This window comes from Bubalus bubalis, chromosome 14 (genome assembly GCF_019923935.1).
Source record: "Bubalus bubalis isolate 160015118507 breed Murrah chromosome 14, NDDB_SH_1, whole genome shotgun sequence".
Classification (NCBI taxonomy): domain Eukaryota; kingdom Metazoa; phylum Chordata; class Mammalia; order Artiodactyla; family Bovidae; genus Bubalus; species Bubalus bubalis.
Genome location: NC_059170.1, coordinates 8279276 through 8304543, shown reverse-complemented (window position 1 = coordinate 8304543; position 25268 = coordinate 8279276). Strand labels below are relative to the sequence as shown.

The 25268-nt window shown below is 45.6% G+C and overlaps 2 protein-coding genes and 1 long non-coding RNA gene across 6 annotated transcripts; 1 reads left to right on the top strand and 2 right to left on the bottom strand.

The window, feature by feature from the left end:
• The first annotated feature begins 328 nt into the window (after positions 1-328).
• On the top strand, positions 329-12308 carry LOC102390275 (putative zinc finger protein 840). 4 transcript variants are annotated; one of them, XM_044927577.2, is made up of 5 exons: positions 329-436; positions 740-823; positions 3991-4117; positions 4527-4622; positions 9737-12308. In XM_044927577.2, exons 2-5 carry the CDS (start codon positions 779-781, stop codon positions 10990-10992), a joined length of 1524 nt encoding a protein of 507 aa, XP_044783512.2. In that variant the 5' UTR covers positions 329-436; positions 740-778; the 3' UTR covers positions 10993-12308. The 4 variants fall into 4 exon arrangements, with proteins under 4 accessions (XP_044783512.2, XP_044783510.2, XP_044783513.2 ...); XM_044927575.2 differs by having other exon boundaries at positions 333-436; positions 740-835; XM_044927578.2 differs by lacking the exon at positions 329-436 and adding an exon at positions 472-600.
• LOC102390495 lies at positions 12101-16736 on the bottom strand. Its single transcript, XR_003102996.3, has 2 exons — positions 16445-16736; positions 12101-13811 (listed from the first exon to the last, which is right to left on the bottom strand). It is a non-coding gene; the product is annotated as an uncharacterized LOC102390495 (long non-coding RNA).
• Positions 16737-19039: 2303 nt separating this feature from the next.
• LOC123329062 (thyrotropin-releasing hormone receptor-like) lies at positions 19040-24140 on the bottom strand. Its single transcript, XM_044927465.2, has 2 exons — positions 22878-24140; positions 19040-19677 (listed from the first exon to the last, which is right to left on the bottom strand). Exons 1-2 carry the CDS (start codon positions 23661-23663, stop codon positions 19363-19365), a joined length of 1101 nt encoding a protein of 366 aa, XP_044783400.2. The 5' UTR covers positions 23664-24140; the 3' UTR covers positions 19040-19362.
• Between the last annotated feature and the right edge of the window lie 1128 nt (positions 24141-25268).

Below are 25268 nucleotides of genomic sequence, written 5' to 3'. Positions count from 1 at the left end.
TGGGCCATGGGGAAGAGGAGTGCTATTAGATACCATCTTCCTACTGAAAGCAGGTAACTGTCTCTCCTCCTCCATGCAGCTGCCTCATGTGGGGCAGGGGCACCAGGTGAGAGCCCCTTCCCCTCATCTCAGAGACTCAAGCGGGAAGAGAATCAACCAGAGGGTATGTTACATGACACAGTGGGGGTACATGGTAGGGGGGTGAATAAGACCACTAGGGAATTTCCAGCCTAAATCTTGACCTACACACCACATCCCCTAATCCTTCCTGTGTCTAATATACTCAAGATCAGAAGGGCTGAGAGTCCTGCAGGTGAGGATGGGCCTTGATTGGGAAATGAGAAGGTTCTGGGTGTGATGAGCTGGGCTCTATATAAGCAGGCCCTAGGTGCATGCTGGGCTTGCTGGCTGTGCTGGAGCTGGTCTGTCTGGGACGGTGAGTTCATGCTCTGTCCCACTGGGAAGCAGAGGACGTTTTGTGCACTGCACACCTGGGAAACAGGGCGGCACACTCTGGCACATGGGCACAGGCCCCATATAGTTGCTGTTCCAGCTGCCGCAGGCTCACGCATGGACTCCTTGTGGAGCCTGGGAGAAGAGGTGATGTGTCAGGCTGAGGCTGGGAGGCTGTCGTGCATTCCTGGCTTCCTCTGTGTATGGAACCACATGGTTGACGTGGTCGGGATTTGGGGTGGGGATGGGGGTTTGGACCTTTGGTCTCACGTACTTCTGCTCTCAGTTTTAAGGTGTGACCTCTCTGGAGTGTTTTGCCCTGAGAATGGAAGGAGGAGGAGGAGGAAACATGGTTCTTTCATTTCTAAAGGTGATATCACAGGTGAATCAATTGCTTACTTCTGAATTCCTTCCTAAATACCAATTTACCGGCCTAATAACCCTTGGCTGTTTGGAGCCATAAGGGAGTCTGTTGCAGGTCTCTCCCCTGGCTTCTGGTGGATGCTGGCTGTCCTGGGCGTTCCTTGGCTTGTGGGTGCCTCGCTGCGGTCTCTGCCTTTATCCTCTAATTGTCTTCTCCCTGGGTCTCCTCACACAGTGGTCCCTCAGTGCATGTCTGCCACTGTATCCAGATTTCCCCTTCCTAAACCATTGGATTAAGGCCCATCTGAAGCTCATTTTGACTTGATGACTTCTGCAAAAACCATATTTTCAAGTAAGGTCACATTCTGAGGTCCTGGGGGTCAGGACTTCCATGTATCGTTTTTGGTGGTGGTGGTTTAGTCACTGAGTCGTGTCTGACTCTTCGTGACCCCACTGGCTGTAGCCCGCCCGGCTCCTCTGTCCATAGGATTGTCCAGGCAAGAATACTGGAGTGGGTTGCCATTTCCTTCTCCAGGATCTTCCTGACCCAGAGATCAAACCCAGGTCTCCTGCACTGCACAGATTCTTTACTATCTGAGATATGAGGGAAGCCTATCGTTTTTGGGGACTACTATAAATGTACAGGCTTCCCAAGTGGCTCAGTGGTAAAGAACCGCCTGTCAACGCAGGAGCTGCAGGAGATGTGAGTTCGATCCCTGGGTCGGGAAGATCCCCTGGAGGAGGAAATGGCAATCCACTCCAGTATTCTTGCCTGGAGAATCCCATGGATGGAGAACCTGGCTGGTTATAGTCCATGGCGTCACAAAAGAGTTGGACATGACTGGGAGACTGAGCATGTACACGTGAATGCATAACAGCTCGACACAAAAAACTAACAAGGATTCTTCTGGGAGAGAATTTCTATTTCTGTTATGGTCATTCATTGTTCAATTTCCTTTTTGCTTTTTAAAAAGCATTCCTTTATTTGGCTGTGCTGAGTCTTAGTCGTGGCATGCAGGGTCTTTTTTAGTTGTGGCGTGTGAATTCTTAGTTGCAGCATACAGGATCAAGTACCCTGACCAGGGATGGATCCTGGGCCCCTTGCATTGGAAGCTGGGAGTTTCAGCCACTGTACAACCAGGGAAGTCCCTGGTTATTCAATTTTCAAGTCCAAATTGATGTGTTTATTTCTGCCTTCATTTTTAAAGGATGTCTTCACTGGGTATAGAACTCCAGATACACGGCTTCAACCAAATGCCCCGTTACTCCATTTTCCACTCTGGCTGGAACCCCACATTCTTACCAGCACCACGTGACCTTCAAAACTTCTGTTTGACTCAGTATCCCAGCAGCTGTTCTCACAAGTTTGGCCCTGTGGTCAGCTATGGACCCAAGGGAAATTTTCATATCAGTGTTTAAGGCTCCCTGTCTAGCACCCTGCCCTCCAAGCCCAGTTGTGTTGAAAGGTCCAAACTCTGGTATCCAATCCCTCCATCCAGCAAGGTCACTGCTCTCTACTTGGGTTCTATGTCCTTGCCCTGTGGCTCTAGAAACGCCATCAAAGAGAATGTCAGGATGATACGTGCTTTTCCTCTGTCAAGGATCACAGCCCTTGAATATGTTGCTTTCCAGTATGTAAAAGTAAGGGTATGTTTATTTATCTAGCTTTTCCTGCTCTTTCACAGTGAGAGGGTAACTAAAGCAACTACTCCATCATTGTTGCTGTTGTTCAGTCACTAAAGTCTTGTCTGACTCTGCAACCCTGTGGACTACAGCACACCAGGCTTCCCTGTCCTTCACCATCTCCTGGAGTTTGCTCAAACTCATGTCCATTGAATGAGTGATGCCATCCAACCATCTTGTTCCCTGTCATCCCCTTCTCCTCCTGCCTTCAATCTTTCCCAGCATCAGGGTCTTTTCTAATGAGCTGGTTCTTCACATCAGGTGGCCAAAGTATTGGAGCCTCAGCATCAGTCCTTCCAATGAAAATTCAGGATTGATTTCCTTTAGGATGGACTGGTTTGATATCCTTGCTGTCCAAGGGACTCTCAAGAGTCTTCTAGTCTTCTCTAACTCCACAGTTTGAAAGCATCAATTCTTCGGTGCTCAGTCTTCTTTATGGTCCAACTCGCACATCTGTACACTCACATCCAATTCTCACATCACTCCATCATGGGTAGAACCAAAGGTGTCAGTTCTTTCATGCAAAGTACAGATCAAGCTGACTTCCAGAGAAGGCAATGGCAACCCACTCCAGTACTTTTTCCTGGAGAATCCCATGGACAGAGGAGCCTGGTGGGCTGCTGTCCATGTGGTCGCAAAGAGTCAGACATGACTGAGCAACTTCACTTTGACTTTTCACTTTCATGCATTGGAGAAGGAAATGGCAACCCACTCCAGTGTTCTTGCCTGGAGAATCCCAGGGATGGCAGAGCCTGGTAGGCTGCCGTCTATGGGGTCGCACAGAGTCAGACACGACTGATGTGGCTCAGCAGCAGGAGCAGCAAGATGACTTCATTTTTGAAGGTCTGCCTTGATGCTTCAGCCCATATAATCTCAGTCCTTATCAGTCCACACTCTCTGACACTGATCAAGTGACTGTATTAATCAGGGTCCTCTGGAGAAACAGAACCATCAGGATCTCCATATTATCTATCTAAATAAATATAATGATTTATGATAAAGCTGAGAATAATGTGATTACGAAGGCAGAGAAGTCCCAAGATCTGCAGTCAACCGGAGATCGGGAAAGCTGATGGTGTAAGTTCCAGGTCTGAAGCCTGCAGGCTTGAAACTCAAATAGAGTGGTGTTTCAGGAATAGACTGATGTCCTAGTCCAATGGTCAGGATATTGTCCTTATCATCCCACCTGCCTGGGACTCTGACTTGGAGGCCTGCAGTCATAATCCCACAGATGGTAGCTTCACCCCACTGACTCCTCAGCCAAACACATACACCAAAGGCATGTTTCTTTAGCTGTTACTTTTCCATAAGGATAGGTAATTTTGCCCTCCAAACTCTCTAAGGACAAAGTTTATTTCTTACAGTTTCTGTTGTGTGTGTGTGTGTTCATTCCTTGTTCTGCCTACCTCCCTGTTATGGACAACTTGAAAGCTGTCTACCAAGGGCCACATAGAAGCATGTATACTTATATAGTATTAACTGTTATTTCAGGAGTCAGTGAAGTTTAGAGACGTAGCTGTGGTCTTTTCTCCGGACCAGTGGGCTCATCTGAGCCCTGAAAAGAGAGAACTGTATCGGGATGTGATGCTGGATACCTGTGATCACCTTGTGTCATTGGGTAAGAAGATCTTTCCTTGTTAGTTTAAAATTGCCCAAGGTGGAATTTTTCCTTCCATGGGAATATCTGCAAAGGCCCTAGAAACACTTGGCTGAATTCAACTTGATGTTCCTCAGTAAAGTACTGGTGCTCTGTGACGATAGGAGAGGGCATTATCATTTGGTGATGATGGATTCTTCATATTCTCCATCGTTTTCCAAACCATCACACTTTTTAAAAAACATCATGTCTCTTAGGCTAGTGTGTGCCTAAGAAATACCTAAAAAAAAAAAAAAGAAAAGAAAAAACCTAAAAAAAAAACCCAAAACAGCTCCTGAAAGATTTTTGAGGTGATAATGAATCTCATTAGAAGTCTAGGTTGGATTTCTGTAATTACTACAGCATGGTGAAGATCATTTATTTTTCTTAGGACGCTGGGCTTACAAAGCAGAAGTGATGTCCTCTTTGAGGCAAGGGAAGGAGCCCCGGATGCTGGAGAAAGAGGTGACGAGTGCTCCATGCCCAGGTAATTGACAAGGAACAAACATGTGGAGGCTGTCCCCACTCATACCCCAACTGGTCAGAGTGACCTGGGCCCCCGAGGTGACGAGAAGCGAGCTCCCCAAAGAAATCCTATTTTACCCCACATTCATTCCTCTCCCTTGTTGTATCTCTAGCCTTGTTGTATCTCTAGTCTTAGGATACTAAATGGTGTGCTGGTAAAATTTTGAAACTTAAATGACCACATGAAGGGACAGAAGTATGAATAGCTGAACTGGTCAAATAATTTATCAGTGATTAGAATGGATGGGCTCAGAAGAGTGTCCTGAAAAGCTCCCCCACTTTTTTTCCCAAGAAAGAGTTAGGGAGATTGTCTTCTCTCTGTATTCAGATAACAGGTTAATTAGACACTGAATAACAGATGAAAAAAGTAATCAAGTTTACCATCTAATTGGAGAGAAATGACAAGCCCATCACAAATAGAAAGTAGAAATTGCCAGAATGCAATATGGCCCAGAAATTTCAGAGAAACTCTAAATTTCAGTGTATAATAGAGAGCATAGCTCACTAACAGACCTCTGAAAGTCAAGGGACAAAAAGTTAAGTTTGCCCAGAGGGTGATCTGGGCTTTGGACATCCTTAGAGCTGAGTAAGTTACTGCTGCTGCTGCTGCTCAGTCACTTCAGTCGTATCCGACTCTGTGCGACCCCATAGATGGCAGCCCACTAGGTTCCTCTGTCCCTGGGATTCTCCAGGCAAGAACACTGGAGTGGGTTGCCATTTCCTTCTCCAATGCATGAAAGTGAAAAGTGAAAGTGAAGTCGCTCAGTCTTGCCCAACTCTTAGCGACCCCATGAACTGGAGCCTACCAGGCTCCTCCGTCCATGGGATTTTCCAGGCAAGAGTACTGGAGTGGGGTGCCATTGCCTTCTCCGGAGTAAGTTACTAAATGCTTCAAAAAATACTAAATGCTTATAAGCTGTAGGCGTTATGGAAAGTGAGCCTGTAATTCAGGAAGAAATTAAAAGGTTTTTATAAGAACTGTTCACTAGAATTCCAAGTAATCCTGGGCTTTCTTTGTTTTTAAAAACTTAATAAGCTGACCCCCAACTTCTCTCCTACCCCCAAATTATCTATGCAGATGAGTCATCTTTTGAACTTTCACTTTTATTCCATTAACATGTTGGTCTGTCTTTATCCTTTGTCTGGCAAAGTGACAGGAGGGCTAGAAGTTTTAGGTACAGAGAACGGAGCCAATCATATTGTTCAATCCATTCTTTTGTGTTCCCTTCATCTGTAGCCTATGATTTCATTAATCTTCCTGTCCCATGACAACCAGTTTAATATCTTTTCTATGTTGTTAAATATGCACACCTTTTTTATAAAATACACATCATTGTTTTATATATGGCATTTTAATTTAAATGGCATGCTGTAAAACTTATCACCAGTTATCTTTGAGATCTTTACATGTTCAATATACACGTTTTCTTTTATAGTTCAGTGGCTTAACAGTGTTAAGTTTTCCTTAACAGTGGCTAAATCTCTCCAACTCATTCTGATCAAAATCTCATATGTTCCTTTAAGAACCTGTGTAATAATTTCTCTGGGTCACAGGGCATATCTAAACAATTTCACAAATATTCCCAGATTTTTTTCTGGACATTTGTTAATTGTACAAGCATTAACATCTGTTAATTGTACAAGGTCCTCTTCCTGCGTCTTACCAATGCCTGGTAATAATCTGCATTTTCATTGTTCTATTTTGATAGTAAAGTGTTACCTCCTTGCTTTAATTCTACTTTCTCTAATAGTAAGATGAAGCTCCCATGATATTCTTGCTATCCACTCAGTATTCAGCTTTTCTGAATTGCCTCTTTGTATTCTTTGCCCATTTCTAATGGTTTTCTCTTTTCTTTGTTGGAAATTGAATTTTCTTTTATGTTCTAGATAATTTTTGCTTGGTTTAAGACATATGAAAACTTCCGCCAATCTGTCATTTGCCTCTTGATTCTGAAGCTTTTCTTGACCAGAAATCCTTCATTTTGATGTAATGGCATCCGTCACATTTTTGAGGTAGCTTTTACTTAATATCTTTTTGTCATTGTTTAAGAAGCCCATTCCATCCTAGGTAACACACACAGTTCCGTGTTAGCTTTGCGTGCATGCTCAGTGGCTTCAGTCATGTCTGACTCTTTGTGACCCCGTGGACTATAGCCTGCCAGTCTCCTCTGTCCACAGGATTCTCCAGGCAAGAATACTGGAGTGGGTTGCCATGCCCTCCTCCAGGGGATCTTCCCAAACCAAGGATCGAACCTGCAACTCCTACATTGCAGGCAGATTCTTTTACCACTGAGCCACTGGAGAAGCCCCTTGTTAACTTTTGAGGCTTAAAATTCATACTTATATCTTTAATCTCCCTGGTTTTGAGAGAGAGATTTTTGTACACAGTGTAAGAAATCAATCAGCCCCATTTTTTTTCCTGGATAGTGAGCCAGTTTTTATGACACTATCTACCAAGTCATCTCTCCTGTCCTCACTGACTTGCGATGCCATCCTTATCACATATACGGCTGCTGCTTACCTGCTCAGTCGTGTCCAACTCTTTGCAACTCCATGGACTGTTGTTCGCCAGGCACCTCTGTCCATGGGATTTTTCAGGCAGAAATACTGGAGTGGGCTGCCTTTTCCTTCTCCAGGGACATATAAGATATCGATACAGATAAGTCATCTTCTGAACTTTTTCTTTTATTCCATTAATGTATTTGTCTGTTCTGTGTTAGTACCATACTCTTCCTATTAGTTTCCTAGGGAGTATTCATTCATACTTGGGAGGTATTCCCATTGGTTCTTTTGTCTAAAATCAGTTACCTATCCATGGAATGGATTCTTCCACTGATGTTTGTACTGTGTTTTTAATACTTTTACTTTATACTTTAAAACTGAGCCTCCTCCTGCTTTGGTTCTTTTATTAAAACTATTCAACATAACACAGTAAAGGCCAATATTCAAAGTCTCATCAATAACAATTATGACCATAACAAATATACATGACCTAATGTGTGCAAAAGTGAATTGTTTTATGAACTAAATTAAGTGGCTATGATAGTTGAAATTGTGTGCAGTGTTTTATAATGATTACTCATTTATGAATGATATGGGAAAAGACCATGTTTTTAAAAGAACTGCTTGAAACACAACTAAGTTTATACAAGTGTTATTAATTTAGTCAAATAAATTTTCTCAATAAGGAAAAAAACTCAATAGAATATGAATACCAAGTCTGTAAGTGCATAAACATTTAAGATTGCTATGCTTCAGATTAACTGACCTCTTTATCATTATTAAACAAACTTACATATTTAGCATATAGGTATGGTCTTTGATTTTTTTTCATTCCTTTGGTTAAACCCAAATTTCATATGAGAGAAAATGTCTTTTTTTTTATTTTGCTTTCATTTTTGAAAGGGTTTTGCTGGGCATGAACTCTGGTCAACAGATTTTTTTTTTCTTTTAATACATAAAAGATTCTCCTTTTTTTTTTTTTTGTTTGCAGTGTTCCAGTGAATAATCTGATGTACATGTACAGCATCTTTTTCCCTCTCTGGCTGATTCTACAGTTTTCTCTGCATCACTGACTTTGAGCAGTTTGACAATGATGTCTTGGTGTGATTCTCATGTTTCCTATGCTTGACTTCACTGGACTTCTTGGATCTGTGGGTTTATAAGTGTTCACTGGGCTTGGACATTTTTTGGCCATTATTTCTTTAAGTATTTTTCTCTCTGGTCCTTCTTTCTCCATTTCTCATCTCTTTTCAGAGATTCTAGTCGCCCATATATTAAGCCATTTGAAGTTGGCAAATCTTCTAACATTTTTATCCCTCTTTGGGGACTTATATTAATGGATGGTAATACTTCTCTTTGAATCCTGACTGTTCTAACTTTTGCGTTACACACTCTATTTCTTCAGTCCTTTTCCCTCCGGGTTCTCCAACAAGGTTTCCCATGTTACTGTGTTGTCTTTGACTGTATAATTTTGTCTTTGGCATACAATGTTTCTATGCATGTGAATTATTAGGTTGAAATACTGTATTTCCAAACCAGTTTTCACCACTAGATTTCATCTTATGGGGCAATGTCGTATTGTTTAGACATATCACTCGTGTGTGTCTTTAAACTGTTCCTCTGTATTCATACATTTTCTAATAACTTCAGTAGCATTTTAAGATCTAGAATGATAAAGGTAACAGAAACCCATGCTAGTTCTCCATCGTCAATTAACTTTTTTAATAAAAAAAATACTAGCAGTTAATCCATTTTATTTAGATTTTTTTATTACAAAAAAGAACCCTGGAAATTTGTCAAACTGGGGGTCATAAGATTGATAAAGTCTACAGTGATTAAGATACTGGAAAGTAATGATGAGCTCACACAATGTAAGAACTTGAGTAGGTGTGGGTATATATAAACAATAGGGCTCCTTTTCATTTCTAAGAATCTATGTCTAGAATACATTTCAACAAATTAATAGAGATGTGTATATGTGACTCTTCTTAGCGTTCTCAGAAATAGCAAAATAAACAGAACTCAAATATCCAAGTAGAGCACTGGCCCAATCAATAATAACCCTGTCCTGCAGTAAAATATTAAATATTAATACAATGGATAGACCAGGTTCATATTTACTCACAGAGAGACCCTCCCCCAGTTTGTTGCTCAAAGGAAAGTATTTAAAGTCTAATTACTTTCACAAATTGCTGTATCTCTAGAGAGAAATTTTAAAGGACCTTAATGAAAGTAAAACTTTAATCCTTGCTTAGAATCTCCTGTGGCTGCTTTTAGAGTCTTTAAACGTTTCTGGTTTGGTGATTACAGTGGCAACAAATCATTTTTCAGTTATATAAAAAAGAAGTATTTCAAGTTTAAAGAAATTTTTCACTGGATATATGTTGATCACTTAAACTATTCTTGTACTCAGAGAACACTTCTCTCGTTCCTCCTGGCAAACTCCAGCTTCTCGTCCCACCCCTCCCAGGTCCCCAGTCACTGAGCCCTTCTGTCCCCGTCACCCCACTAGCAGCCTCGTTTGTTGTGATGCCTGGCTTTAATTTTATTTTTCTCCCGCTGTCTTCCCACTAGCATGTCAACCAGCATTGGTGGATTATCATGCCCTTTATGAATCTATGAGCACCTTCAGGCAGAACCCTCACCAAGCAAAAGATCGAGAACTTTCTGTTTTTGTCCAGCAGTATGAATGCAAAGACTGCAGCATGGCGTTTAGTTGTAGCTCACAACTTGCTGAACACCAGCGAATTCACCAGGTAGAGGAAGCCCCCAGAGATGATGAAGAGACAAAGGCCTTCAGGCATCGTGCATCGTTTCCAAGGCTCCAAAGAATCGATACTCTGGATAAACACCTTGAATGTGACCAGTGTGGCAAAACCTTTAACAGAGCTTCAAAGTTCATTCAACATCAGAGCACACACAGCAGACTGAAACCGCACAAGTGTGACGTGTGTCAGAGGGCCTTCCAGTTTCTTTCATCCCTGATTACACATCAGAGATTTCATGCTGGCAAGAGACCACAGCTGACTCAGCATCAAAGAACTCCTACACAAAAGAAACTCTTTGTCTGTAAGTTTTGTGGAAGGGCCTTTCACAGTTTCTCAGAAAAAATTCAACACCAAAAAACTCATACTAGAAAGAAATATTACACATGTAATCACTGCAAAAAGGACTTCAACCCCTATTCACAGTTTCTCTTACATCAAAGAGTTCACTCTGGAGAGAGACCCTACAAATGTAATGATTGTGAAAAATCCTTTAAAAGCCAATCGAATCTTAACAAACATCAGAAAATTCATACTGGAGAGAAGCCCTTTTCATGTAATGAATGTGAGAAGACCTTTACCCAGCTCGTAGATCTTAAGCGTCATAAACAAATCCACACTGGGGAGAAACTTTACAGCTGTGATGATTGTAAAAAGACCTTTGTCCGTTTCTCAGATCTAACGCGACATCGAAGAACCCATACTGGAGAGAGACCCTACAAGTGTAATGTTTGTGAAAAAACCTTTAAACATCAGTCAAATGTTATTAGACACCAGAAAAGTCATTCTGAAGAGAGGCCAGAGACGCCCTTTTCATGCGATGGATGTGAAAAGACCTTTCGCTATTACTCTGACCTTAACCGACATAAAAAAATTCATACTGAAGAGAAACCTTATAAATGTAGTGAATGTCAAAAGGCTTTTAACCATAGTTCAAATCTTAGTAAGCACATGAAAATCCATACTGGAGAGAAGCCCTTTGTATGTGATCAATGTGGAAAAGCGTTCAGTCTAAATTCGAAACTGTCTCGACATCTGCAAACTCATGATAAAAAGAAACCCTGACTGTAGAAGAGGCAGGGAGGCATTTAGAAATCACTTACCTTTTACTAGAAATCGAAAATCTAAACCAAAGAGATCAACGTGGAAAGGGTGTTAGCCAAAGTCCAATTCTTCTGCATGAATTCATCCTGTGTGGGATATTTTAGAAATTTAAATACAAGTTGAAGAAACGGGGAGATGCGATCAGAGACATATTTTCTGTATTTCACTGACTCAGTTCTTTGAGCAAAAGCAACTAAACATGCCCAAGCAAAATTTGAACCTGAAAACAGCAGTTCCTATGATGGGAAGTAGACTCATAGGCAGCTTGAGGGTGGAGTGAAAAGAACAGACTCATTTTGCTGATTGTTCATTATCTATTTTCACTGGATGAGTAAAATCCTAGTTTTAACAGAGGTGGCTCTCTATTTTGTATGGAGGGGATACAACTCTGATCTAGGCGTAAGTAAGGACCACAAAAGCCATTTCTTTGGAATTAAAACTTCAGAGAAGAAGAAATGTTGCCAGTGGACAATGAAAACAAAAGGTGGGTCACGATTTTAAAACCTAAAAGAAAGTTAAGAGGGAAGACATGAGAAATTTAAAGGTGGTGGGTCACTGGGCTACAAGACAATGTTCCTGCTCCTTGTCTAAATGGATAGAATTCATAGACATCCAGCTTCCTGGAGTAGTCGGCACCATTATCGAATGTATCCAGAGAACCAAGAGGAGACAGAGAGATGGCAACAATTCTATGACTTAGATTCAGGACTTGGAGAATCCATAGTAGTGTTACTCAAAATAAGTTGATTTCCTGTGTTCCCTGATAAATAAGTCACAAGTTTTCTAGGGCCTGCTAACACTGATGGGAAATGTTGCATACATTCAAGTCTTGTGTCAGAAATCTACACTTTTCTGAATCGGTTCCTATAATCATCGGTGGCACCTTAGCCCTGTTCAGTCAAGTGGGGTTGGGTGTAGTCGAACATGTCTCTTTAGGACTGCTCTCAAGCCATAGAAATTGATGGAAAGACTTTCAGTTTCTTCTTTGTGGGTCGTTCTCTCATCTTTCTGACCTCTGCTTTCCCAAATATTAGAGTATTATAGTGGTTGCCACATAGCTAAATTGTTGTGTAATCATTGGAGGCAGCTCCTCATCCCATGTTCATTCCTTATGTGCTTTTTTTTTTTTAATCTCTAAGAAAGGGTATGGACATAAGCTCACTTTTTGCAAATAACCTATAAAATTATGTGTCTGTTGAGTTATATACAATGAAAATGCAACTGAATATGTTTAAAAGATGAGTATAAAATAAATGTGATCAATGCAATTATGAAAATGTAAAATGGTTATTGGGATAAGGAGGGGAAAATTGGGCAATTACTCCTTCGGTCTTTAAAATTCTGGTTTAGAGTCAAATTAAATGGGAACTATTCTATGTGTTTAAAATATATTAAGAATTTCCAACATGGCTCTTAACTCTGGAGTCTATATTATAAGGAGGAAAGAAAGAAGCTTAACCAAACAGCTTGTTCTAAAAAGTCTAGTATTCCAAATTTGCTAACAGATTCAATAGAAACCTAGATTCCAATAAATGTCTTTTTTGAGGCGGGGGGTGGCTTTCCTGGTGGCTCAGAGGTTAAAGCATCTGCCTGCAATGTGGGAGACCTGGGTTCGATCCCTGGAGAAGGAAATGGCAACTTTTTAATATCTGTTGCCATGATTCCTGGGAATAATCACTATAAATCTTAAGTCTCTAATTACACGAAAAAGGAAAAAGTTAGAAAATAAAAACAGGAAATAGCCATTATGCAAAAGTTAGGCCATTCAAGACATTCTCATTGGAAAGTTTCAGCTGAAAAAATTTCCTATTGGATTTTAACATTAAAACCACATAAGATATTTCTACTGTTTAAGAAAATAATAAGAGTTGTTGGTATGATAAATGGAAAGAGAGCAAGAAATGCTTATATAGAGATTTAAAATGTCATCTAAACACTAACTTTGTGTGTGCAACTTTTTCTTTTTGCTTTTAATAATTAATTCCTTATTTAAATTGAGTTTTCACTGTCACACATTTGAGGATAGAATCCAACAGGGTGTTGACGTGAGCTACCCCCTGGCCCCCGATGAAAGATACATTAAGTCTTAACCCCCGCGTGCAGGAAAAACTCAGTTCACCTGTGTTCTCCTTTACTCTCTCACTACCACCACACTGACACTCCTTGCACCAGATATGTGGGGGGTTTTCCCACACCAAGCCATTCTGTGATATTGCTTGGGGGTCATAATTCAGCCCAGTTCTGACTATCTACCTGGGGATTGTGTCAGATACCACAGGTTAAGGACCCAAATCCCAAAAGACTGCCCCTCATCCCTAACTTCAAATCCCAAGTTTAAGTGTGCTTTGGTAGTTTGGCTCTAAATCAGAAGTTCCTCTGACCACACCCCACTCCCTGCTAGAGTTTGCCTGAGAAATTCACAGAACTTGCTTGAGCAAGTTGCTAGAGCAACTCAGGTGAACAGCTTATTGTAAAAGGAAAATAGGGATACAGATGAACATTCAGATGGAAGAGATGTGTAGGGCAAGGTATGTGGGAAGGGGCCTGGGGTTTCTGGGCCTGTCATTCAACCAGCAACTCTACTTGGAAGCTCTCCAAACCCCATTCTGTTGGGATTTTTATGCAGGCAGCATCATCAAGCAGGCATGATCTATCCATGACCAACTCCATTTCTCAAATTTCTTGAGATCCACTCCAAAACGTGGGAAGTAAATCCCTAAACAACTTACCTGGGATTTGTTCATCTTCGAAGAAGGGAACCAAGAATGATGACATCAAAGCTGGATAAGAAAGAATGAAGAATGGAATCACGAGACAGCTAACACAGCAGCTCTTACTATTATTTACCAAGAAAATGGCCCTTTGATCCACCTGGTCCAAGAAGCACAGGAAATAACACAGTGAGGGAATATCCACTTGTCAGAATTCTGAAATGATCACGTAGAACTTTTTATACTGAGAAAATGTAAGTAGTGGGCTTGCTTCCCTGGTGGCTTGGTGGTAAAGAATCTGCCTGCTAATGCAGGAGACTTAAATTTGATCCCTGGGTCAGTAAGATCCCCTGGAGAAGGAAATGGCAACCCACTCGAGTATTCTTGCCTGGGAAATCCCATGGACAGAGGAGTCTGACGGGCTACAGTCCATGGGTAGAAAAAGAATCAGAGGCAACTTAGCAACCAAAGAACAAATGAAAGCGATGGTTTTCTATGGAATGAATCCTCACGAAGTGTCTTTTTCTCTTTAACACATCTGCACCCTTCCTTTCCCCTACTATTGCAATGCACATTTTTTCTTCTGAAAGCTGAACTGAGGCTTTCATGAATCACAATGATCATTCAATGGTCTTTGAATATGGTGTGATCTCCCAGGTTTTGCTCACCCTGGAGAGGAAAATTCTGGCCCCCAAACTCTTCTTTCAGGGATTTTTCTGTTTCTGCCTTAAAATCCTAGGGAGGGGTTTCAGTTTAGAAATATGTTTTTCCAGGTGTGATTTCTGTCCTTGGGGCCCCCTGCTTTTTCCTTCACTGGGATGGTTTTGTTTCTACGTGGGCATAGCAGCCACATTTCCATCAGCTGGACTCTGCATTTGGACTCCCAGTGTTGAAGTGCCTGGTGAGCTGGACCTTTTCTAAAGTCCATTTAAGACTGCAGAGTGAAAAAAGCTGCAGGAGGCAGAACGAGCCTAGAAGCCTCGATTATACCTTGTGACTAAGGAAAATAGGTCCAATGCTGTGACTATCAAAATACATAGTATAATTGCTTCCTAGGGCACACAAAAGGCAAGTCATCATGCCAGAAAAAAAAAACCAATGAGGGTAGGCAGGGGGGAATATATATTACAAAGATCATGCATGTATGCTAGGTTACTTCAGTCATGTCTGACTCTTTACGACCCCATGGACTCCTGCCAGGCTCCTCTGTCCACGGGATTCTCTAGGCAAGAGTACTGGAGCGGGTTGCCATGCCCTCCTGCAGGGGATCTTCCTGACCCAGGGATTGAGCCTGCATCTCCTGCATTGGCAGGTGGGTTCTTTACCACCAGTGCCGCCTGGAAAGCCCCACAAAGAAAGCCCCACAATGAGACGGGGAGTAAAACAGACCTCACTAAAACAGATTTTTAAACAGTTTTAAAATTTACTCATTTACCAGGGAATAAATCACTTTAGCTCTCTGTAAATGAAGTTATAAAATGTGCTCCTAAAGGTGCGGTAATGCCAACTTCATAGCCTGGTTGGGTGGACTGAGTGAGATATCTAAAAATCTTTGTAACATTGATTGCAAGGGATACAAGTCCTGAGTGTATTGTATTCTGGCTTGCTCCCTGCAACATACTTTTTTTTTTTTTACTGCACCAGGAGGCATGTGGGTTCTTAAGTTCCCTGACCAGAGATCCAACCCAAGCCCCCTGTGGTGGAAGTGTGGAGTCTTAACTCCTGGACTGTCAGGGAAGTCCCATGGGCTTGCTTTTTACAAACGCTATCTCGTTTTACCTCAGAACAACCCAATGAGGCAAATATTATTCCTAGGCTCACTTTTCAGATGAGAATACATGATGAGTGTAAATAAGATGCTCTGGGAAGCAGTGCTCTACTGTGACAGGACCTGGTCTAAACACAAACATCGTGCTCTTAAAACTTCATGTGGCACAGCAGACATCACCCCAGCCTCCCAGCCCCCTGAAATCTTTTCCAGTCAAATCTGCTCCCTGGCCATTCCCGCCAATTGAAGCTCACATTTTTTCTTCCAATATATGCACAGTATAAAATAACTAATACAATGATTATAACATTTGTTTCTATAATAAATATTCCTTCCCTTCCCTGCTGTTCTCCACTACTCTTCAACCCAGCCCAACAGGCTGCAGATCTAAGTTGCATCAGTGGAACTTTGGGGACAAGATTTGTTGTTTAGAGGCTCAGTTGTGTCAGACTTTCTGCAACCCCATTGACTGCAGCACATAGGGCTTCCTTGTCCATCACCAGCTCCTGGAGTTTGCTCAAACGAATGTCCATTGAGTCGGTGATGCCATCCAACCATCTCATCCTCTGTCTTGCCCTCTTTCAGTTCAGTTCAGTCGCTCAGTTGTGTCCGACTCTTTGCGACCCCATGAATCGCAGCACGCCAGGCCTCCCTGTCCATCACCAACTCGCGGAGTTAACTGAGACTCACGTTCATCGAGTCAGTGATGCCATCCAGCCATCTCATCTTCTGTCATCCCCTTCTCCTCCTGCCCAATCCCTCCCAGCATCAGACTCTCTTGCCCTCTTTAGCCATGTACAAACCTTGCACCTTCTCAGAGAACCTTCTTTTAAAAAAAGGGGGGGGGTGCTGCTGCAGGGAGCGCCCGTCATGAGGCCTGCAAGTCAGGAGCTCTGCCCTCTGTTGCCTTGCCCCCGACCATCGGGGAACCCACCTCAGGGAAGGGATGCTGGCAGAGAGCGCGTCCACTCTCCGCGGACCAAGGCCAGCTCCGCCCAGCCCTTCGCCCCCAGCCCCGAGGGCTTGGAGCTCCCTGCCAACCCTTTAACTTGCGGGTGCACCCGCTTCGCCCAGGTGACCGCGGAAAGGCGGGTTCCGGACGCTGCAAGACTCTTTCCCCGGAACAGCCTACAGAACTGGAGCACAGACTAGGCAGAAAACTGGAAAGCACGGTAGGTAGCGCACTGGCAACGGCACATGAGCAGAAGAGGCCGCCGGGCAGTTCTCCCCAGGGTTCCCCAAGGGGCGGTCCACGCTTTTCCGGACTACATTCTCCATAAGGCGCCGCGGCCGCCGCCCACAGCAGGAGCTCCTTCAGGGAGCTTCTGCTGTCATTACCCGGCTTGGGGGATTGCCCGGAACCATTAATACAAAAAGAGTGCATATGAACTCATCGAAGACTACAGATGAGAAGTGAAGATGACAGACTATGAAATGTACCCCCAAATGCAAATGATTCCCCAGGCCTTATCTTTCTCTTAAACTTCTAGGAACACCAGAAGTGCTTCCCAGGTGGCGCTACTGGTAAAGAATCCGCCTGCCAACGTAGGAGACATAAGAGATGCGGGTTCAATCCCTGTATCCGGAAGATCCCCTGGAGGAGGGCATGGCAACCCACTCCTGTATTCTTTTCTGGAGAATCCAATGGACAGAGGAGCCTGGTGGGCTAGCTCAGTAGTGTCGCACAGAGTCAGACACGGCTGAAACGACTTAGCAGCAGCAGAAACACTAGAGGCTGATAGTCCCTTATTCTTCCTGCTGTTGTTCCCACTCAACATCAGAAGATGCACTGGGGAGTATGCCCAGTGAGCATTTCACACGTGAGAAAGCCTTCTACCTTAGCCTGGATCTCATAGGGGAGTAATCAGAAAAATGTGTGTTGCATGGTTGCCTGGCTTAGTAGTTTGGAAAGAGTAGGATTGAAGGATTGAGTGCAGACAAGAATATTAGAGGGAAAAGAAGGAATTTATGGCGCTGGGTAAAAAGTGTGAAGATCTTAGTGTTTGTATTAGTTTTCTATGACTGTGTAACAAAGTGTTAACGACCAGGGTTCTTGGTCTCCTTAATCAATAGGAATCGATAAGAAGCCAGACAAGAAATTCAGGCAAGGCTTTATTGGGGCCTCTGCTGCAGCAGTGGGGAGTGAAGGCAGAGGGCACAGGTTAGATTCCTAGTCGGGGAGCTAGAAGTCCACATTCCTCTCAGCCAAAAAGCCAGACTATAACAGCAAGAGAAATACTGTAACAAATTCAATAAAGACTTTTAAAATTGTCCACACATAATATTTTTTAAAGAAATAAAACATAAGACAAATCTATTAAGCATAATTCTGGTTGTTTTTTTTATATATACACGTTTAGATAAAGTTATGTACATTAAATACATATGATTGTGTAAATTTAGATAAAATTTAGAAAGATATTGCAAGAATGAGGGGAAAACAGGGAAAGGGGCTGGGGTCTTGAGTTCTATAGCTTCCTAGGTCTCCAACTCCAAGCCTCAGTCCTGTCATCACAGAGCTCAGGGACTGGTCCTCGGAAGTGATGATTAGTCAGGGAGTCTAGTGGGAGGGGAGGGGAGAAGTAGGGGAGGCGTGGGAGAGGAGGGCAGATGGCCGGAGGGAAGACAGGAAAGAGAAGAAACCAATAAAAAGGCAGACGCGCAAGCAGATATTGGATAATGCAGTTTCCACTGTGGCCACTAGGTGGAGATATCATCACAGATCAGCGGCCATTGAGGGCAGGTGAACTTCGTTGCCCGGGCAGAAGGCTCCTCTGCTGTTAATCTGCGTCGACTCCTCTGTGGTTGATATCCATTATTGTTAGTTGTTTCGCTTTTGTTTGGTCCTCCTGACATCTATACCACTTTTTCCTGATAACAAGCACTTCCATTTTTCTTTGGGGAACAACCCTATTCCCATTAAGGTCTACCATACACATTCACATAGGTGTGCACTGCACAACCTCATGGGATCTGTCCATTTTAGACTGCTGGGTGGTGCCCACTGGAACCGAGCAGTACTCAGCCTGCGTCAGTGTCAGCCATTGAATGATGGTCCAGTAAGCTACCCATCCTACTTCTGGTCTAGGTGGAGTGGATTCATTCTGATATGGATGCCATGAAGTCACTGCCCAATTAACTCCTGCCAGGTGGATCCCTGGAGTTATCCTGGTTACGATTCTTTCCAGCTCCAACCAATTCCTTTCTGATTTCCTTAGGCAGAGATAATTTCTGTTGCCAACAAAGAACAAGTCACAATCTGGACCTCAAATCTTCCTCAAACTGGAAGCCAGATCTCAGCAACGGGTCTTGAGTATTAGGATTAAAACTTGTTTTTATTCATTATCTATTCATTTGTGGCTCAGCTGGTAAAGAATCTACCTGCAATGGGGGAGACCTGGGTTTGATCCCTGGGTTGCAAGGATCCCCTGGAGAAAGGGAAAGGCTACCCACTCCAGTATTCTGGCCTGGAGAATTCCATGGACTGTATAGTCCATGGGGTCATAAAGAGTCAGACATGATTGAGCAACTTTCGTTTTCATTCATTCATTTATTCATGTAATAAATATTTGGGAGCACCTCTTAGATTTGTATATTTATTGAACTGGGAAACTGTTTTACTAAACACACAAATCTAGGCTGTCTGTGATGTAAATAGTGATCCCTAGGGTGGTGTAGTGCTCAGCTTGTGCACCTCTCCCGAACAGCCCTGGACACCACTCTCTCCTCCAATACCCATGTCTCCTCAAATGCATGGAGACCCCTTCACCTCAACAGGGGTAAATGGGGGGGGTCTCACCGTGAAGCGGCAGGATCCCCTTCCTGTCTGGACATCACGTCCCCTGGTTTCTTCTAAGAGCCCAGTCTGCCCTGGGAACAGTCTCTGATGACCCTGTTGTAAACAGGGCTGGCCTCCTGGGGCGGGGGCTTGGGCCGGGCCATATGGCACTGAAACAGTCCACGGAAGGCCTCCCGGAAACGCTGGGACATGAGGGCATAGACGATGGGGTTGATGGCGCTGTTCACGTAGATGCAAAGGCGGCAGAAGAGAAGGAAGCCAAGGTTGAGGTAGGGCGGGCTCAGGAAGGAATTCACCACCACCAGGGCGCGGTAGGGCAGCCACAGCAGAGCGAAAAGGACCACCACCACAGCCAGCATCTTGGTGATCTGCCGAGTGAGACAGGAAAACAAGAAACGCATGGGTGCCCAGGGAGAATCCTGGCTTCCAGGGTGCTCTGTAACACAAGAGTGTCTGGGCCTGGCCAATCTGTGATTGCACGCACATCCTCACTTCAATTCCATCCTCACCGAGAAAACCGCTCTGCATCCTCTGCTCTGCTCAAGGCTTCAGAAACCTCCCAGCTCCAATCCACCTCCAAAGCCTTTGAATGGGGCGGCTCCCACATACTGGGAGCAAATTCACTCATCCACTGAGCTTCAGGACATCTGCTGTCATCATAGGTGGACACCAGAACTGAAGGCGTTCATGCCAGTAAAGAATGTAGAATAGTGCCAGGCATATGAGAGGTGCTTTTGTGGTTTATTGTGGGTTTACTGCTGCTGCTGCTACTGCTAACATAACCTCCACTACCACTATTGCAACTGCGTGAGGTTCAGAGCAGGCACAGCTGGGTTAGAATCCTTGCTCCACCGCAAACCAGCTGTTTGGCCTCGGACTGTCCCTCTCTCCAGTCGCTTCTCCCCAACAGACCCAGCCACACGCTTCCTTCCGGCTCTTTAACTCACCCTGCCCCCTCCCTTCTGACTCTCCTTCCTGCCTTTGCTCTTGGCCACCTGTTTGCCTCTCCCTGCTCCCTCCTCTTCACTTCCTGAATCTTCAGATCTCCGCAGCACTTCCCTCAAAGCACAGACTAAATGAAGCCTCCAAGAGGAGTGCACACTGGAAGGTGTTTCAAAAGATGCAGTTTCTAAATTCTGGAATGAAATCGCCACAAGGGGGCGTCTGTCGAGGGAGCCGGGACATCACTAACACTGCGGAGGCTAACAGAGCACACGAGCCCCGGACCCTGGAGTCCTCAGTGATCTCTCCAGAGACCAAAACACGGCGGCAAACGTTATGAGCTTCAACTGCTCAAATAGTCTTTAATGAGCTTAATGAGCTGCAACTGCTCAAATAGTCCTGTCACCGGTTCTGTGACCAGCAAACCCTGGATACATTCAATCAGCTCTGGGGAACAGGGGAGAGACAACTTTCTCATCAAGCTAGCCTGGTTTTCCAGCGTAGGATTACTTCTTAGAGTCTGTGAGTTTAGTTCCTCTCCTAAGAGGCTTGGCTCTGGCTGAGTCAATAAATTCATGTTATACAATATTCTCCAGGAACCATGAAAAATCACAGGAATTCCCTAGAAGGTCTTGACTTCTGACTGTACCAAATTCAGATCCTGTTCCATTCTATTTTACATTCACTTGGGTGAGAAATACCAGCAGGGTGGTGAGCTCTGGAGCCAGGTTTCCTGGGTTCAAATCTTGGTTCTGTCATTTACCAACTCTGTGACCTTGGGCAGCCTTTCTGTGACCCAGTTTCCTCTGAGATGATGACATATGATACATCATGGAGTTGGTGTAAAAACTCAACGTTATAAAAATAAAACATAAATGCCCCAACAAAACAATAGCAATAGGTACCATATATTGAACACTTACTATATGTCAGATTTATGTTTACTACCATCCATTGAGGTAGATAGACACTATAATTATTTTTTATTTTCCAGTGGAGGAAATCAAGTCTCAGCAAGGTGAAGTGACTTACCCAAAGCCACACAGCAAGACATTAACAAAGCTAGGGGCCAGAACCTAGGTCTAGAATACTCTTTTCACTTCTAGAAGTTTCACCTACAGCATAGATGAGGCAGGATTTTGATCCCAGTCCTTCCAGGTTGAGCCTGAGAGCAGTAACAGTAGTAAATAAGTGGGAGGGCAGGAGTTGCATTTGTCTGGAACCTAAACTTTCTATTTCAGGCCTGCTCAGCCCGTGTCCTGCCACCTTCCCTCTAAAAACTACTTTGATCTAAGTTGTCTGCAAGCAGGATGGGCCAAAGGGTCTTTTGGAGGCAGCTGGAAGAGCCCCCCAACAGCGTGCCCATCCCAAGAGGCAGGGAGATGGCACAGATGGTTCTTGCCTGGCTCAGGAGTGATTCAGCCAGGACGAGGTGCCTCTGCCTTCCACACGAGCTGTGGGTCAGGGTGGAAGGCTGAAGATAAAGACCAGCTGGACCCAGAGAGTGCTCCTCCCACCTCCATTCCTGGAAACCCCGTGGTGTGGTGAAACTGCTGGAACAGGGGTGAAGATACAGGGATGGGCAGTTGGGTTCCTGCTCCCAGGTCCCCTGCTGTGTCACCTTGGTCACTCCCTTGTCTCCTCTGCCTGTTGCCTTGTCTGTAAATTCAGGTAGTAAACCTCCCAGACAGGAGTGATTTCAGGAACCATCAGATAATCAGGCACACAGCAAGCGCTCAGTAAATGCTGGATTCCTCCCCAGGATCCTTTCTCCTCTTGTGCTTTCAGACTGTCCACTGAAGCAGCTTTAGCACCAGAGGGTGTGGAATTGTCTTGGAAAGTGACTTCACCTCTCTGAGCCTCACTTTCCTCATCAGTAGAAGAAGGGGAATAACGGGTATGGTGGAGGGACTCACTGAGGAAGTTTAATAATAAACCAACGTGAATTTAGCCTTTAGTGTCCGACTCTTCGCGACCCCATGGACTGTAGCCTGCCAGGCTCTCCTGTCCATGGGATTTTCCAGGCAAGAATACTGGACTGGGTTGCCATTTCCTTCTCCAGGGGATCTTCCCGACCCAGGGATCGAACCTGGGTCTCCTGCACTGCAGGCAGACTCTTTACCATCTGAGCCACGAGGAAAGCCCAAATTTGTGACATCAACTCTAAATGAATTATTCCATTTCTGTGGGCACTCCAAAGTGCTCCACATTGCCCTTATCTCGTACAACAGGAGAGGAAGCAGGCTCAGAAAGGCAGAAGTGATCTCTCCCAAAACAAGCCCAATAAGTGTCACGACCTGGATTTGAGCTTGACTCCAGAGGGCTTCCCTGGTGGCTCAGACGGTAAAGAATCTGCCTGCAACGCAGGAAACCTGGGTTCCATCCCTGGGTGGGAAAGATACCCGCACTGGAGAAGGGAATGGCTACCCACTCCAGTATTCTTGCCTAAAGATTTTGGACAGAGGCGCCTGGTGGGTTACAGTCCACGGGGTCGCAAAGTCAGACACGACAGAGCCACTAATCTGTTCACTATATTTTTGACTCCAGAAGGGCCCAAGGTGCCATCCACCAATCTGCTGCAGGCTCAGTACAGGGTCTGAAAGAGCGGGGGGGAGGAGGGCCCTACCTGCTTCCGGGAATGGAAGGCACCCCTCCTGCCGTTGGAAGACAAGCGCCCTTGGCCAGCGGGGCCGCCCTGGTGCACAGAGCCTGACCGTCCGGGGTCGCCAGGAGGCAGCGGCCCCGCGAAGAGGACGCGCGCTATTAGCGCGTAGCACACGGTGGCCAAGCCGAGGGGCAGCGCGTAGAAGAGCGCGAAGTCCAGGAAGTAGACAGGCAGGTAAAGGGACCGCGACACGCGGTAGCCGCACTGCACTTGCACGCCGTCGGCGTACGCGGTCTCGCGCGTGTCCACCAGGAAGAGCCAGAGCACGCAGTAGGCGCCGGTGCCCAGCCACACCAGCGCCGCGATGCGCTTGGCCCGCGCCGCCGTGCACAGAGCCTGGGCGCTCAGAGGGCGGCAGATGGCGAGGTAGCCCTCCATTGTGAACGCGGTGATGGAGCCCGTGGAAGCGTTGATGCCCACGTACTGCAGGTAAGTGATGCCCAGGCAGCCGGCGTGGCCGAAGATCCAAACCCGGGCGGAGGCCGCCTCGGTCACAGCGGGCACTCCAGCCGCCAGGAGCACTAGCAGGTCCGCGGTGGCCAGGCTCACCAGGTAACAGTTGGTGGACGTGACCATGTGGCGGCTCCGGACCACCACCAGGACCACCATGGCATTGCCTGCCACACCCACGGCGCACACGAGGGGCACCAGGGTCAGGGTCACTGCCTGGACAGTCAGTGGGGGGCGGGGCATGAAGCTCGGTCCCGATGAGTTTGCGCTCTCAGAGTGCTCGGTGGGCTTCTCCATGTGCCCCGGTCCGCGCTGCCCCGCGAAGGCAGCAGCGAGTTGGAATGACTCCCAGGTGCAAAGGTGTCCTGGGAGAATCTCCCTGAAGGAAGCTGCGCGTCCCGGGGAGGAGGGGCGGGTCTCGCTGCTGTCTCCAGCTTAACTGGTTTCTCCAACTCCAGGCAGGGTCTCACTGCCACTGTGACGCTGGAAACTCGGAGGCATCAGGAATTAGGCTTGTGCTGCCCAGTTGGCGCGATCGCTCCCAGGGTGGGGTTGACTGCAGCAGAGCATTCTGGATTGTAGGGTCGCGCTCTAGCAGGGGACCGGGCACCCGAATGCCGCTTCCTTCAGGACCAGCTGCTGGAGCGCTCAGTTCTTACCTTTCCTCTCCAGTTCTGGAGGCTCAGGACTCTAGACTCGGGGATCCAGTCGATGAAGCTCGGTGCGCGGACTGACCGATCCTTTGCCTTTCTAACCTCTTCTCTCGGCTCTGCACGACCCTCCCCCCCCCCCCCCCCAACCCCCCAGGCAGGCTTCTCTACTGTTCCCTTGTCCTCTCCACTAATGCCACTTGGCTCATTCCGGTTGCCCCAGCCCGGCACCAGTTCTTTCCACCAGCTCCTGGCACCGCACGAAGTCAGATGGGGGACGCAGGGTGCGGTGGGGAACGGAAGTTGAAAAAGGAGCGGTGCTCCCTGCTCGCGCGTCCCTACCCTGGGCTTTGCTTCCTCCCTTCTTTCTCTACGGGAGCATCTCCTCTGGACCTGGAGGGGGCGGCGGGGTAGGGGAGGAGTCGGAGACCCGCTGGCTTCCCAACACAGTTCCGGGATCCTATCCTGCTCTCCCTGGCAGAAACCTCAGCCCTAATCCTGACAAATGGGGATCAGAGACCCAGAGCTGCGGGAAAGGAAAGCTACTTGCTCCTCTGGGCTTGGGCTGCTCCTGTCTCCTCCTAAACGTCTCATCTCCTTGTCACCTTTTCACTCTCTCTTGCTTGTGAACCAGTGAAGTTGCTCAGTCGTGTCCGACTCTTTGCGATCCCATGGACTGTAGCCTACCAGGCTCCTGCATTCATGGAATTTTCCAGGCAAGAGTACTGGGGTAGGTTGCCATTTCATTCTCTTGCTTACTTTTCCCAATTTTCTTTCCTTCCTCCTGAAGCTGACCTGTAAATTCTTGGAGGGTGCCCCGCCCCACAAGAATCTCTCCTGTCTAGACAGTGCCATTCACAGGGCACAGACCTGTTAGGAATCTTAAGCTCTGTTCCTGCTGCCGAAAAGATGCTTAAGGGTAGTTGAATGAATGAAAGGACTTGCCTCTTCATTAGAGGAAGCTCCTTGAAGGTGGGACCACACTAAGCTTCATAAGGGGCATAGAGGCTGCTTCCAGGGAGCCTAGCTTCCTGCCTGCACCTAGCAGATGCTGACAGTTGTTGCTGCTGATGATCCGTCGATTATGCTCTCTAAAAATTATTTGTTCATCTGTGAAATGGGATAATAATGATAGAACCCATTTCGGAGTGTCCTTGGGAAGCTCACATGATTGATGTGGGAAAAACCCATGTGAAACACTTAGCTGGGCTTGACTGTGGCAAGGGGCGGATATATGGGTAGTTACAGTTCT

Coding starts and splice junctions, on each gene's coding strand:
- LOC123329062 (XM_044927465.2), bottom strand. CDS start 23,663: ATGGAGAAGCCCACCGAGCACTCTGAGAGCGCAAACTCATCGGGACCG. Junction 19,678..22,877: donor CCTTCCATTCCCGGAAGCAG/GTAGGGCCCTCC, acceptor CTCACTCGGCAG/ATCACCAAGATGCTGGCTGT.
- LOC102390275 (XM_044927575.2), top strand. CDS start 779: ATGGAAGGAGGAGGAGGAGGAAACATGGTTCTTTCATTTCTAAAGGTG. Junction 4,118..4,526: donor TGATCACCTTGTGTCATTGG/GTAAGAAGATCT, acceptor TATTTTTCTTAG/GACGCTGGGCTTACAAAGCA. Junction 4,623..9,736: donor GACGAGTGCTCCATGCCCAG/GTAATTGACAAG, acceptor TCTTCCCACTAG/CATGTCAACCAGCATTGGTG.